This window comes from Tympanuchus pallidicinctus, unplaced genomic scaffold (assembly GCF_026119805.1).
Source record: "Tympanuchus pallidicinctus isolate F22 unplaced genomic scaffold, pur_lepc_1.0 scaffold92, whole genome shotgun sequence".
In the NCBI taxonomy this organism is placed as follows: domain Eukaryota; kingdom Metazoa; phylum Chordata; class Aves; order Galliformes; family Phasianidae; genus Tympanuchus; species Tympanuchus pallidicinctus.
The window spans coordinates 74,022-87,948 of record NW_026294816.1 but is presented as its reverse complement, the minus strand read 5'-3'; the positions used below and the strand labels follow the sequence as shown (position 1 = coordinate 87,948).

Genomic DNA, 13,927 nt, shown 5'->3' with positions numbered 1-13,927 from the left:
CCCTGCGCCCCCCAAGATGGCAACGCTGCACCCTCGTCGCGGTCCGATGACGCAATCACTCCGCGACGTACAGCCCTTCCTCCCCCCCGTAGAAGGTCGTCACTCCCAATATGGCGGCACCAACAGCTCGGTGACGCCATCACCTCGCGCCGCTCCCAGCTCCGTCTAAAAGTGACGTCATTACAGCGAGCCGCGCGGCCCGGAAAAAAAATGGCTCGGTACGGCGCTGTGACGTCATCTCCGCGCGCCGCTCAGCCCAGGGAGGGCGGAGGGGGCGGCGGCGGCGGCGGCGCGCGGGGATCCCGCCGGCGGGGGGGGGGGGGGCGGGGCGGCCTTAAGGCGGCCCCAAGATGGCGGCGGCGGGAGCGGAGGCGGCGCTGGGGCCCCGTTCGCCGCCCCCAAGATGTCGGCGTCGGGCGGGCGGCGCGCGGCGTGACGTCGTCGGGCCCCGCCGGCGGGGGGGGGGCGGGGGAGCGGCCCGAGCGGCGCAGGCGGCGGCGGCGGCGGCGGCGGCGGAGGAGGAGGAGGAGGAAGAGGCGGAGAGGGGGGGCCCGGGCCCGGCCGAGGCCCCGGGGGGGGATTTAAAGGGACCATGTCCCCTCCGAGGGGAGAACGGCGGCGGCGGCGGAGCGGCGAGAGAGGCGGGCGGCCCCGGGGGTGGCGGCTGCGGCGCTGAGGGGGGGGGAGAGGGGTGAGTAACGGGGGGGGGAACCGTCCTGAGTGCTGGACGGGGGTTTGGGGGCGGGGGAGAGAGGTGACAGCGGGGTGGGGGGGTGCGGGGGGGTGTGACAGTGTGGGAACGGTGGGGGGGGCGGTTGTGTCCTAGGAGTAATGAGTTCGGGGGGGGGGGCACAGGTGGCAACGGTGACATGGGGGGGGGGGAGAGTGAATGGGTGGGCTGCGACAGTGTGGGGACACGGCGGGGCTGTGCTGAGATGGGGGGGTCAGAGTCTGGGGAGGACATGGGGGGGTTTGTGACTGTGGGGGCTCGTGTGGCAATGGGGGCACAGGTATCGTAGGGGTTATGGGGGGGTTGTGCTGGGGGGAAACACAGGTAGCAGTGGTGTCATGGTGGGGGGAGTGCTTTGGGGGGGCTGTGACAGTGTGGGGACACAGGGGGGGCTGTGCTGAGATGGGGGGGGTCAGAGTCTGGGGGGGACGTGGGGGGCTTATGACTCTGGGGGCACAGGTGGCCATGGAGAGGACACAAATATTGTAGGGGTTATGGGGGGGCTGTGCTGGGGGGGGGGAACACTGGTGGCAACGGTGTTGTGGGGGGAGTGTTTTGGGGGGGCTGCTATGATGTGGGAGTCACGGTGGGGCTGTGCTGAGATGGGGGGGTCGGAGTCTGGGGGGACGTTGGGGGGGTTTGTGACTGTGGGGGCTCATGTGGCAATGGGGGCACAGGTATCGTAGGGGTTATGGGGGCTGTGCTGGGGGGGCACAGGTGGCAGTGAGGACGTGGAGGGTACTGTGCTGGGGGGAGAGGGTAGGGGGGCTGTGACTGTGTGGGGGCATGGGGGGGCTGTGCTGAGATGGGGGGTGCGTAGAGCCTGGGGGGGGCATGGTGGGTTTGTGACTGGAAGCTCAGGTGGCAATGGAGGAGGGAGTGTTTTGAGGGGGGTTGTAAACAGCATGGGGGCACAGGGGGCTGTGCTGAGATGGGTGGACGTGGGGGGCTTATGACTCTGGGGGCACAGGTGGCCACAGAGAGGACACAGATATTGTAAGGGTTATGGGGGGGCTGTGCTGGGGGGGCACAGGTGGCAGTGAGGACATGGGGGGGAGTGTTTTGGGGGGGCTGTGCTGAGATGGGGGGGGTCGGAGTCTCGGGGGGGACATGGGGGGTTTGTGATTGTGGGGGCTCAGGTGGCAATGGGGGGGACACGGGTATTGTAGGGGTTATGGGGGGGCTATGCTGGGGGGAAACACAGTGATGGTGACATGGGGGGGGGGGAGTGTTTTGGGGGGGCTGTGACAATGGGGACACGGGGAGCTGTGCTGAAATGGGGGGGGGGTCAGACATGGGGGGGTTTGTGATTTTGGGGGCTCATGTGGCAATGAAGGCGCAGGTATCATAGGGGTTATGGGGGGGCTGTGCTGGGGGGGGGGCACAGGTGGCAGTGAGGACATGGGGGGGAGTATTTTGGGGGGGGTTGTAACAGTGTGGGGACCCGGGGGGGGGCTGTGCTGAGATGGGGTCAGAGTTTGGGTGGGGGGATGTGGGGGACACAGGTGGTAATGAGGGCACAGGTATCACAGGGGTTATGGGGGGGCTGTGCTGGGGGGCACAGGTGGCAGTGAGGACATGGAGGGTACTGTGCTGGGGGGAGGGGATTGGGGGGCTGTGGCCTGAGGGGCTGTGCTTTAATAGGGGGGCTCAGAGTCTGGGGGGGGGGGACATGGGGGATTTGTGGGGGCACAAGTGGCAATGGGGGGGGCAATGGGGGTTATGGGAGGGCTGTGCTGGGAGGGCACAGGTGGCAACAAGGAGGGGGAGTGTTTTGGGGGGGCTGTGACAGTTGTGGGGCCGTGGGGGGGGGGGTTGTGACTGTATGGGGACACAGGTGGCAGTGGGGACGTGGGGGTGCTCAGAGTTTTGGGGGCTCATGGGGGGGGGGTTGTAGCAGTGTGAGAGCAGTGTTGATGGGGGGGGGGGGGGGTGCTTGGGTGTTATAATAGGGGTGTTCTGATGGAGGGGGGGCACGGGTGTCCTGGGGGGGGTGAGGGGTGTCCTAGGGAGGTTATGAGGGGGGGGCTGTTTTTTTGGGGGGGGGCTGTGATAGCGTGGGGGCACAAGTATCAGTGTTGGGGGACACTCAGGTGTTGTTGGGGGTAACGGGGACGTCGTGGTGGTGGGGCACAGGTGGCAGTGTGGGGGGACACAGCGTTGTTCCGGGGGGGGGTCTGTGCTTGGGGGGGGTCTTAAGGGGGAGGTGTGACAGTTGGGTGAGTTGGAGGTCTGTTCTGAGATGGGGGTCTTGGATGCTTGAGGGTTGGGGTTGGGACAGGTGGGGACGCAGGTGGCGATGGGGGGGCACAGATGGGGGGGCTTGGGTTGTGACTGATGGAGAACGCGGGTGGCAGTGGGGAGGGGGATGTAGGTGTTGTGATGGGGGGGATGCAGTTGGCAGTGGGGATGTTGGGGGGGGGGCTGCGTTGGGTAGGGGGAAATTGTTTTGGGGATGGCTGTGCTGATATGGGGGAGTGGAAGGGTTGGTGAGTGGGACACAGTTGTCCTGGGGAGGGGGCTATAAGGGAGGGGGGAGCAAGTTTTTGTATAGGGGACTGTGGCAGTTTGGGGTCACAAATGGTGATGGGGGGGGGTGCAAGCTGACAGGACACAGGTGGCAATGGAGTAATGGGGGGTGGGGGTACTGTGCTGAGGAGGGAGAGAAAAAGTGTTTTGGGGGGGGGCTCAGGCAGTGGAGGGGTTTGTGACAGTTGAGGGACACAGGTGGCAGTGGGGTGGGGGATGGGTAGCAATGGGGTAAAGGTGGAGGTTGGGGTTGGGGGGACACGTGGTGATGGGGACGCCCACCCCCCTGCTTCAGGACTGTGCTGGGGGGGTGGAACGGGGACAGAGTGACACGAGGCAGGGATGCCACACCAGGTGACAGCTGTCACCAGGTGGGTGACATGGGGCTGGATGGGAGGGGGGCGGATTTGGACCTGTTTCCCCCCTCTTTGAGTTGGTTCAGCATCACTTCGCCCACCTGGAGACCCCAAGAACCCTCCGTTAACGAGCGGCCGCTAATGAGGAGTGGGAGCCTTCGTGATGGGAACATCAGTGATTCTGGGGGCTCTTTGGGGGCCGGGGTTCTTCCCCATGCAGCTCATCCCCCCCCCCCCCAGCCCCCCACGGCCCTTTGGAGCATCTCTGGGCTCGACGTCGCTCCGTTTCACCCAACGCTGCCATGGTGGAGCTCAGCATCCCCGTGTGCTGGGATCCCAGAACGAACGCTGCATCCCAACCCAACGCTGGATTTCCCATCCCAGCGCCGCAGCTTTGCGAGCCGAGAGGAGGAAGGAGATTTTAGGGGACGCTTCTCGACTCTTGGAAGGAGGAAAAACCCTTCTGCTCGATGCTGTCCTTAAAGCAGCTTTGGGAAGTTTTCCTTCTTGGACACACGGGGAGAATCTGCTGATTTCTCCGAGGGAGGAAATTTGCCAGGATCCCATTTGCAACCCAGCGTCTGCTACGAAAACGTCGTCGCCATGGAGGGAAACCATCGTGGATCTCAGCTCCAACCCAAAAATCCCATCGTGGTCGCTTGGAGCTTTTGGGAGTTTCCCCAAATTCCTCCTTGGATCGAATTCCATTGCGATCGTTCACTCTTTGCGCTTCTGGAGTTGTTCCCCAAAGAAGAAATCCTCGCAATCGAAGCGTTTGGATGGGAGAACCCAACCAAAAAAGGGGTAAAAAAAGCCCCCCAAAAAGGCTCCGAATGGCACCAGGAGCCATCAGGCCCGGTGCGGATCTCTCTCGGCTTTCTGGTGGGGCATTTCCCCATCCTCGGCTCCCAGGGAAGGAAGCAATTGTCCCCACTTAACCATTTTAGCATTTAAATTGTGGCGGTGCCGCTCCGCCTTCGCGTGGCCACGGGGCGATGGGTTGGGGGAGGGATGCTGCAGTGCTGCTCCGTGCCTCGCCATGAACGGATGCCGGGGAGTTTGGTGAGACGACTTTCGTGGCTTCTTTTTGCTTTTTTAGAGCCCAGAAATTGCCTGGGATTTGGGAGGGGGGGGGGGGTTTAAATGGATCGCAGTCGGGGGAACGGTTGGGTGATGCGACGGAAGCGTCCCCAACCTGTCCCAAACCGGGGGTCTTTAGGGTGGAGGCATCCGCTGCCTTTCCCCGTGGGTTTCTGAGCTGCAGAGGTGGCTGTGAGGAGGGGGAATCTCCCTTTTCCTCCCCCATCGGACTCAGAAACCCCAACCAAGAGCTGGGAGATGGAGAAGGGCAGCGGTTGGTCGCAGTGGAGAGGAGGGACACCAGCAGTCTTGCAAAGGGGAAAAGCCCCTTCCTGGAGCAGGGAGGCTTCAGCTCTTCCCCAAAGAACCCATGTGTGTGGAGGAGGGGGAGGAGAGAAGGGCCGTGGGTCAATTCCAGCGTGCCCAGCGTTGGTTTTGTGGGGTTTACCCAAAATCCAGGTTCCTTGTGACGTCGGGGTCGGTGCACGCGGGGCTGTGGATTCGGTTTGGGGTGCTGTAAGGCTGGAAGGGCCAAAGTGGGGCGCTGGAAAGGGAAACAAAAATTGCTCTTCAGGTTGTTTTGCTTCATTTCAGATTGTTTTGCACCCCTCGGGTCCCTCCGCAGGGACTCGTTCGTTTTGCCCGCACTCATTTTGCCATCAGCCCCTCCGTCGCGTCGCGGTTTTAGGAATGGGGTGACGCGTTTTGGGGTGATTTCCCTCCTTTTGCTCCAACTTCTCCCAGGGCTTTGGGTGAAATCTGCTCCTTGCTGAGCCCTGGGTGCTGCCTGGGTCCAATCCTGCTCCCTTCAGGTCTCTCTTTGCCACCTCTTATCGCTCACGGCACCCAATGCTTGGCATGGAGGCAACGGGCTCAACTATGGGCCATTGTTTTCCTCTGGCTCCTGCGATGAAATCGAAGCCTGCTCTTGAGTTGAGGGTGGGTTTATCAGCTTTTTCGGGGTGTGCTTCGATCTCGGGCTGAGGTTTGAGCCGTCCATCCGGCTGCACCTGGCCGATGCGATGGGAAATAGGGGGTGACACCATCAGGATGTCCCACGTCTCTCCGCGTCCTTCTGCAGCTGGATTTAAGCAAGAAAAAGGGGAGTTTTCCACGGGGACTGACTTGATCCTGGCTGAGCATCTTCTACCCAGCAGCTTTGGGACGGCGGCGGCGTTGGGTGCAAAATGCTTCCAGTTCCAAAACCCGATTTGGAAACGCAGTCATGCAGCGCATTTGAGCGTTGGGCGCCTCGGGGTCCCACTGGGTGCCCAAATCTCATCCGACTGCAGGACGGGTCTGGCGTAAAGGCGGCGACGGCACCGGATTTTGGGGTATTTTTAGGGTTTCTTTTAATCTCGCTGAGGACGGAGTAGCCCAAGAGTTGGGGCGCTTCGCCCCACTACAGGGGTGAGGGCAGCAAAGTGGCTTTTGAGGAGGAAAGGAGAAGGTTTTGGGGTCATCGCGCCACCGCTTGGCTCCGCCGCTTTCCTCCCACGGCCTCGGGCTACGGTGGCTGATAACAGCTCGAATAATTCCCTCTCTTCATTTGCATTGTTACCTTGAAGGTATTTATAGTCTCCCTGCCTTCTCCATCCCTGGCTGTGTAAATTTAGCTCCTTGCCTCTCCCCGGGTGCCTTTATCCAGGCGATAAGCTGCGCTTTTTAGCACCGCTTTCTTCTTTGTGGCAGAGATCTCCCTTCCTCCAGGTGATTCTCACCCCCGCCCCTCTCAGCCTCCTCTACAACTCGTGGGTTTGGGGGCAACGCGTTGGTTTTAGGGGGACGGACCCACCTGGCTCACTTGGAAGATCCCCAATTTGCTCTGATCCGTACGCTTTAACTCAACGTGGGGATGGAGGATTTCTTGTGGGTAATTTTGGGTCGGTGCCCATGACCGGGCTGCTTCTGTTCCTTTAACCCCCGCTCAGTGTCTGCAGTGACCCTCGGATTTTAGGAACCGGGGGTCTTTGAGGGTTCAAACTACGATCTTTCCGGCAGCAGCATTATGGGACTCGGGCACTTCTGGGGGGAAATAACAGGTTTGAGGGTTTTCTCTGGCTTGTTGTGAGGGGATGAATGGTCCCAAAGCAGAGGGATGCTGTCTGCCTTCCCTCTCTATGATGGGACGGGGAGAAAGCTTTGTATTGGTTGCATCACCTCCAGGACGGACCTGGCACTGTGCAAAGGACGAGCGGTGGGACCCGAAATCTTAGCCAGGGCTTGACTTGGGAAGCAGTAAATGAGGGATGAGCAGAGGGCAGCGTTGGGAAGAGCAGCTTGGATGGAGCCTGCTGGGTTTTCGGGAGCTGCTTGCTGCTCTCACAGCCTCCTCCGCCTCGGCGAAGCCGCGCTCCTCTCATTTTCCCCTCTCTTATCTCTGTTTCTCATAGATTTTTCCGGCTGTCCCTGGCCATCAACCCTCCCGAGTCCCAGCGCGGTGTTTTTTTCCAAGTGACACAGCACAATCAGCAAGGGATGGAGAAAGCTGTCCCTACTTTATCAGAGCAACAGCGAGAGCGCCAGGGAGATGGAAGCAGAGCCCTGCTGATGCCACTGGAGCCAAACAAAGAGAATTTCGCTGCCCCCGATTGCCCCCAAGGTGAAGAGCGAAGAGCTGCTTTTGTGAAAGATGCAAAAAAGCCTCTGGAGAGCGCGGCTCTATCTGGGACATCGGCGGAAGCGGGGACGGAGCTCGGCGAAGCCGCCTTCTACACCGCTGATGACTTGGTGACGATGAGCAGGGACACGAAGGGACCCTCTGGCACTGAGCTCTGTCCCCTACAAGAAGACCCCGTCTTCTTCTCTCCGCTGTCTCGCCAAGAGCCCGACATCGCCCTGGAAGCCTGCGACGTGGCCGGTGAGTCGCCTTGGGTTCTGCTGCGGGCTGGTGGCGTCTCTTGCATGGCCGCGGTTGGGTTTGGGGTTGCTTTGGTTTTGTCTGCTGGTTGGTTGGCAGCCCGGGTCTCGCTGGCGTTGCCCAGCTCTGGTTTGTGATGGTTCTTCCCTCGTGTGGTTTGGAGACGTTTTTTTGCCACGAGGTGTTGAGGATTTGGGGAAATGGAGCTGCGGGGGGGTGGGAGAGGTGCGGATTTAAGGCTTGGGGTTACGGTAAAATGAGGAAGCTGAGTGTATTCGTGTCTGGGTCCAGCAGCAGACAGGCGTGCCAAACCCCACTTGGGCCTTACTGGGGTCCCAGAATGGGACGCGTGCCATCACCCTCAGTGGAAGGCTATGAGCTGGCCAGGGAGCTGTCTTAGGAGCTCTGGTAACCCACTGAGGTCACATCTCCATCGTGGAGACTGATGGCACCAGGATCTGGTCTGTGGGAAGAGCCAACTCTCAACAGCTGGCACTGGAGGGCCATCTTGGAGCCCAGGTCTGACGGTTGGGACCCACCGTGTGCCCCAAAAGCTCTCGTGTTGGGTTGCAGCCACGTGTGCTGTGCGTCCCCTCGGGAGCTCAGGATGCGCGTGGGCAGCGCTGAACCCCCCTTGCTGCAGCAAACCCAACTTTTGGGCGCGCTTGGTGAGTCAGATCTGCCATCTGTGGCTGCTTTCTGGTATCTCTGGGGCTGAAACGCCGCCGCCTGCGCCCGGTTGGGTTGAGCATCTCTGTTACCTACCAGTGATCCCAATGGAAAATCCTGCTCCAAGGGATCTTGGATGTTGGTGAGCAACGGTGCTGTGCTTTTGGGATATTTTCTGTGCTTCCCCAGCTCTGTTCCTGCAGGGCAGCCCCTCGCAGCTGCTGCTTTTCCCTAAATCCCTGCTTTTCCAGCATCTGCCCCTCGCCTGCTCTGAGGATTTCCCTGTTTCTGTGCCATCCCTGCATCCTCCAAAACTTTGGCATCGTTTGGATGCCGAGTGCTGGCGGGGTGCTCGCGTCCACCCTGCGCGTTCACAGCCCTCCCTTCCTTCCCTCTTTCCTTCTGGGATGCTGGCTGGTGATTGGCCTCGTTAATTAACTCCCGGCTGGAAGGTGGCTCTCAGTTCCTCCGCTGCGGACAGCGGGTGGAAAATTAACTCACGGAGGGGGAAGGAGTGTTTGAAGAATGAGCAACGCGGGGCAGCCGGGCGTGAGGTTTAGGGCAGGGCAGTTTTCCTCCTGCGCTGAGCTGGAGGGCAAATCCTGCTTGGTGCTGAGCAGAATTCAGGGCTTTCTTCCCCTTAAAAATCCCCGAGGGAAGGCAGGTTTGGTGCGGAGCGATGCGCAGCGATCCTGGGTTCCCTGCCTTGCTCAGAGGAGCCTCGTGCTCTGCTTTGGCTGATTTCACCCGCGGCTGCTCAGGACTTCAAGAGCGCTGAGCCAAGGTTGGGAGCAGAAGGAGGAAATCCCGATGGAAAGCCTTTGCATTTCGGTGGCTTCGTGTCTCCTCTTTCCTCCACGAGAAGCTCTTTGGGCTCTGTCCTCTCCAAGCAGCCGTTTAGGCAATAAATAGTTTCAAACTGCGTTTTTCCTGGAGGGAAATGGGGATGCTCTGCAGTCCCCTCCCTCCTTTGGGGCTGAGGGAGCAGCATGGCTCACAGATCTCAATCCCAAGCCCTTATCTGCTGGCTGCATTTGCAACTCCCTGCACATGCCCTGCATCACGGGACCCTTATCAGCCCCGGCCTGGGGGGTTTCCTCCCCATATCAGCAGCATTGGGGCAGGGCTGTTGGAGCCGAGGTCGCTGCACGCTGAGCTTTGTGCTGAATTCTCCCTTGTCCTGCCGGTTGTTGTTCATTGTCCCCATTGTGTCCCCATAGGTGAGTTATCAGCATGGGGCAGGTTGGGATTTGAGGCTTGCTGAGGGGGGAAGCAGTTTGGGAATGGTGCCGTGAGGTTTCCTGTGCAGGGATGTCTTGCTTTGGGATTGCCGTGGCAGCTTCAGGTGTCCCCAGGTCCCCTCAGCAGTGGGACAGCCTGCTTTGGGATGACACCTGGGGTGTCACAAGATCCCCAATGTTGGGACATCCAACTTTGGGATCTGTGTGGCACTGTGAGGTGTTTCCACGATCCCCGACATCAGAGCATCCAACTTCAGGGTTGCTGTGGCAGTGTAGGGTGGCCTGAGGTCCCCAGCGTAGGGACATCCAGCCGTGATGGTGCGAGTTGTCCCCAGTATTGAGGCGTCCCTCTGTGGGATTTCTGCAGCGGCGCGGAGCGTCGCGAGGTCCCCGACGTGGGGGCATCCGTTTGGTTGTGAGGGGTGTCCCCAAGGTCCCCAGTCTTGGGACATTCTGCACTGGGCTGTGGTGTGGGGTGTCCCCAAGGTCCTGCACAGGACACGACTTCATCCCTGGGGACGCTTCGTAGCCGGCTGGAAAGCCCAGCTATGGATTTCCAACCAGTGCCACGCATCAAACTGGTTCAACTGGTTCAGGTTTGGGTACAGACGACACCTCTGTGCTCACCGGGCTAAAAAGGAGCATTTTCATCCCAAATCACCAACTGGGAGGATCAGCCCAACCCACCGAGGAAGATGAGAAAGGGAAGGAGGTGTTTGATTCATACAGGTCTGACGGTGAGGGCGATGCCCTGCTGGGCACAGCCAGCGTCCCACCTCCACATCCCTCCCTTTTCCCCACCTTTTGGGTTAATTTTTCCTCTTTTTCCCCTTTAATCCCTCTTTCTGCATCCCCTTCTCTTGCAAGAACCGCCGTTGCGGGTCGGGAGTGACTTTCCATTCATCCGTCTGAGCTCCGATCGAACTGAGATCACTCCTGGGAAAGGCTGAGCCCTCCTTATGTTGGTATTTTAATGTTTTATTTATTCTTTTTTTTTTTTTTCCTTCCTGCTGGAATGAAACTCAAGAGCCCACTGGAGCCCGGCGTCACGCCTGAGAGCTTCGGGGCCCTGTTTGCCTTTGTGCTCAGCTGGGATGTCGAGGGGCTGCAGGTTGGGGGAGATTTGATGCCAAAATGCACCCAGAGGAGTCACCGGACGTCTGGAACGGTGATGGGGTGCAGCTGTGTTTGGGGATCGTCTCCATCTGCGGCCACAGGAGGTTGGGGACGACGTCGTCCTTGGTTTGGGTCTTAATCACAGCTGGGGAACAGTTTGGCCGCATCCTGATGTTGGTATCTGGCCTAAATCCTCTGAGAAGAGGAGGAAAAAAGGAGTGACCTCAAGCTGCGCTGCTCTGTGACTCAGTTTCCCCTTGCAGCTCCCTTCCCTGCATTCTTTGCTACCTGCAAGCTGGAGAAAAACCCGCTGGGACTGGGGGCAGTGCAGCCCCACAGCGATCTGTTGGGCACGGAATCTGTCCTCGTGGGTGTCCTTGGTCCCCTATGGGCCACTGCTGTCGTGAAAGCAGAACTCGTTAGGGCTTTTCCAGGGTCATCCCACTGAACGATGGTGAGGTCACTGCGGGTTTGCGCCGCTGCAAGGAAAAAAACGCTGGAATGGAATTCCCCAAATCTGTGTAGTTTTTTGGGGGGTGGCGGCACAAAGTGCCTTTTTTGTGGAGGGGATGGGAGCCGAGACAGAAGGGCAAAGATGAGGTGTTTGGTTTTTTTCTCCACTCAAAAGAACGCGATCTGCACAGCGCTTGGGTAACTGAGGTGCCACAGGGCGATGGAGATGAGGGGAAAAGGCAGCGAAGCATCAGTGCTGCGAATGCATCTGGGGCACGATGGCGACTCCTCTGTGTGCAGGAAAAGTGGATAAACTGTACTTTCAGTGGGAAATTTGAGAGCCTCAGCTCTTCCGCTTGCTCTGCATTGGGTCCTTGGGCCTCCAGGAGCTGAATGCCAGATTTGGGTTGGTTTGTGTGGGGTTTCTCCTGCCTTGATGTCTTCCGAGAAGGGTCTGGTGATAAACGAGGTGACTCTGGTGATAGATTTGTTTTGTCTTGTTAACCTGGATGTCCCAGTTCCTTGTTGCAAAGTGCTGGAATGTGACCTGGGGGAAAAACACAGTTGGTTTTGCAAGGTGGATCCCAATAGGAAGTGGGAAATGGTGCCGAGGTCTGGGGCTTGGGCGGGGAGGTGAGGCATCGTGGCACTGATCTAGTTCTGAACTTCAAGCCATTGGAATGAGTTTTAGGAGTGTTTGAGGAGTATCAGAGGGAGTTTTTTTGGGGGGGAAACGTTGATTTTTGCAAGGTGGATCCCAATAGGAAACACTTCAGGGTGGGAAATGGCGCTTAGGGTTGGCCATGGTGTTTTGCAGAGAGCTCTTGGTTGAGTTTGTGTGTCCATCCTGGTCCAGGTTGGTGGGAGTTTGGTTGGAAACACTGAATGGACCCCCAGAAAGGCAAAGAAATCGGTGTAAGCTCAGCTTTGGGGCCGTGTGGATGTGTAGGGAATGGGGATGGGTGCCCACATGGAATGCATTTGGGAGATCCTTGAGCGGATCCTGGCATGGCCAAAACTCAGCACAGTTTCATCCCAATCCTTGAGCTCTCTCTTTGCTTGAAGACCTGAGTTTTGCCCCGCTGGGAGTCTTGTGGTGCTGCTCTCTGATCCTACCCCAAAATCACATCCCACTGCCCCTCTCTGTGTGTAGGGTCTTACACAGAGCTGGGAGCGCTCGGTCTGTAGGAGCCTGGAAAACTCAGCGAGGACACTGAGGAGGCCAAACCCTGCACGACCTACATTTGTCTGAGATGTGGGGCTGGTGGGAAGGTGAGACCTTGAGATGCTGTCCTTGTTCCTCATTTCAGGGTATTGGGATGAATTTTGGGGGTGGGAAACACGTTGGTTTTGCGGCACCGATCCCAACAGGAAGCGCTCCGCGGTGGGAAGCGGTGCTTTGAGTTGGCTGCGGGGCTTTGCAGGGAGCTCTGGTGGCCTCCAACCCTTCTCCCAAGCCCTTCCCAAGGCGTGTTTGCCAACGCTTTGTTTCCACGGCTGCCTTTGAACTCCGGCCAAGAAAGATAGGCGATCACAGGACGGAGCGAGCGGGCGCAGCTCACGCCGATCTCCTGCCTTCACGCCTGGGGCCGGTCCCTTCTGCCTTCCTCCAGAGACCTGAAGCCTTTGTGGAGTTTTGCTGCGTGGACGAGGAGCAACGTGGCGATTTCCCAGTGCGTTCTCCATGCTGATGGATGGAGGATTCCCTTTGTCGAGGAGCTGAGCGCGCAGTCCCGGTAACCTTGCTCGTGCCATCAGCCTCGTAGCCTGCGAGCGGTGCCAGGAAAGATGTCATGTTGTTGCTTAGCAAATAAATAACCCAACGTTGGAGTCCAAGACAACAGACAGAGCCGTAGCTGGAGCTGGGACCTGGAGTGCACTTGGTGATCCTACAGTTACGTGGCAAAAAACGCACGCGGCGTGTCCTGCAACGCAGCCTCGTGGAGGGGATCTCTCCTCAAAAAGGCTTTTGGGGTTGGTGGCCATCAGGATGAGGGTTTGGGAGCCAGGCAGAGGTTGGGTTGTGGGGTGTCCCCGTGGGGTGGGAGCTTTGCTGTGCCGTGATCCCCAAGTTGGCACCGAAAGAAAGGGACAGGAGTCCATGGGGGTGTTTTCTTGGCCCCTGTTGGACCCCGGAGCCCCAAAGGCGAGGGAGGGTGGGTTCTGCCACCCCTTGCTGTGGGGCCGTGCAAGGAGCAGCAAGCAGCTGCTGTGCCACTCCATGGCAGCTATAAATAACGTCCCCAGGCCCGGTCCCCTGTGCCGCTGCTCGCGCTAACGGGGCCGTGGTTTAAAAATAAGCCAGGGGCAGGGCTGCGGGTTCTCCTGCTGCTGTGCAAAGTAGGACGCGGCCACGTCTGTCCCCTGCTCTGGGTGTAAGGTGGGTTTGTGCCGTGCAAAACCAGGCTTGGGCACGGGGCGAGCCTTTGGCCTTGCGCCTATAAGCTGAGGGTGCAGCGTGTCGTGGTTTGGGGGCTGTTTTTGATTCTACCCCACGGCCCAGGCTGCTTCATCCAAGCCTCCAGATGTCCGGAAAAACTCAGCAAACAGCTCAAACCTGTTTTTTTGTTTTTTTTCTTTGATATCAGTTGGGATAAAAACTATCTGGGAGTGAATAGAGGGTATGTGGATGTGGCAGTGACCCTTTTTGTAAGGCAGGGTCAAGTTGGGGACAGAGATACCGTCACCTTTTCCCAGCCCCAGCACAATGAGCTCATGCTTCGGCATGGGGCCATGCTTATCCTTCTCCAGCATTTGCTGCTGAGGAGGAAATTATTGTTGAGTTTACACAGTGTATGCTGCACCACGTACGTATTGTCATCAGGATGCTGGATTTGATCCGTTCGCTGCTTTGCAGCATTTTGGGGGGGGGGGGGTGGAAATAATTGGTTTT

General features: G+C 59.0%; 1 protein-coding gene across 7 annotated transcripts in view; it reads left to right on the top strand.

Moving 5' to 3' along the window:
- The first annotated feature begins 195 nt into the window (after positions 1 to 195).
- WIZ (WIZ zinc finger) overlaps positions 196 to 13,927 on the top strand; it is a 52,630-nt gene continuing 38,898 nt past the window's right edge. For 4 of the 7 annotated variants that reach the window (XM_052670739.1, XM_052670735.1, XM_052670738.1 and 1 more), the window contains exons 1-2: positions 196 to 218; positions 7,089 to 7,555. In XM_052670739.1, coding sequence (XP_052526699.1) covers positions 211 to 218; positions 7,089 to 7,555 — 475 coding nt within the window. In that variant the 5' untranslated portion in view covers positions 196 to 210. Of the gene's footprint in view, positions 219 to 479; positions 692 to 7,088; positions 7,556 to 13,927 lie in introns of those variants that run through there. The other 3 variants (XM_052670736.1, XM_052670742.1, XM_052670741.1) reach the window with 3 other exon arrangements.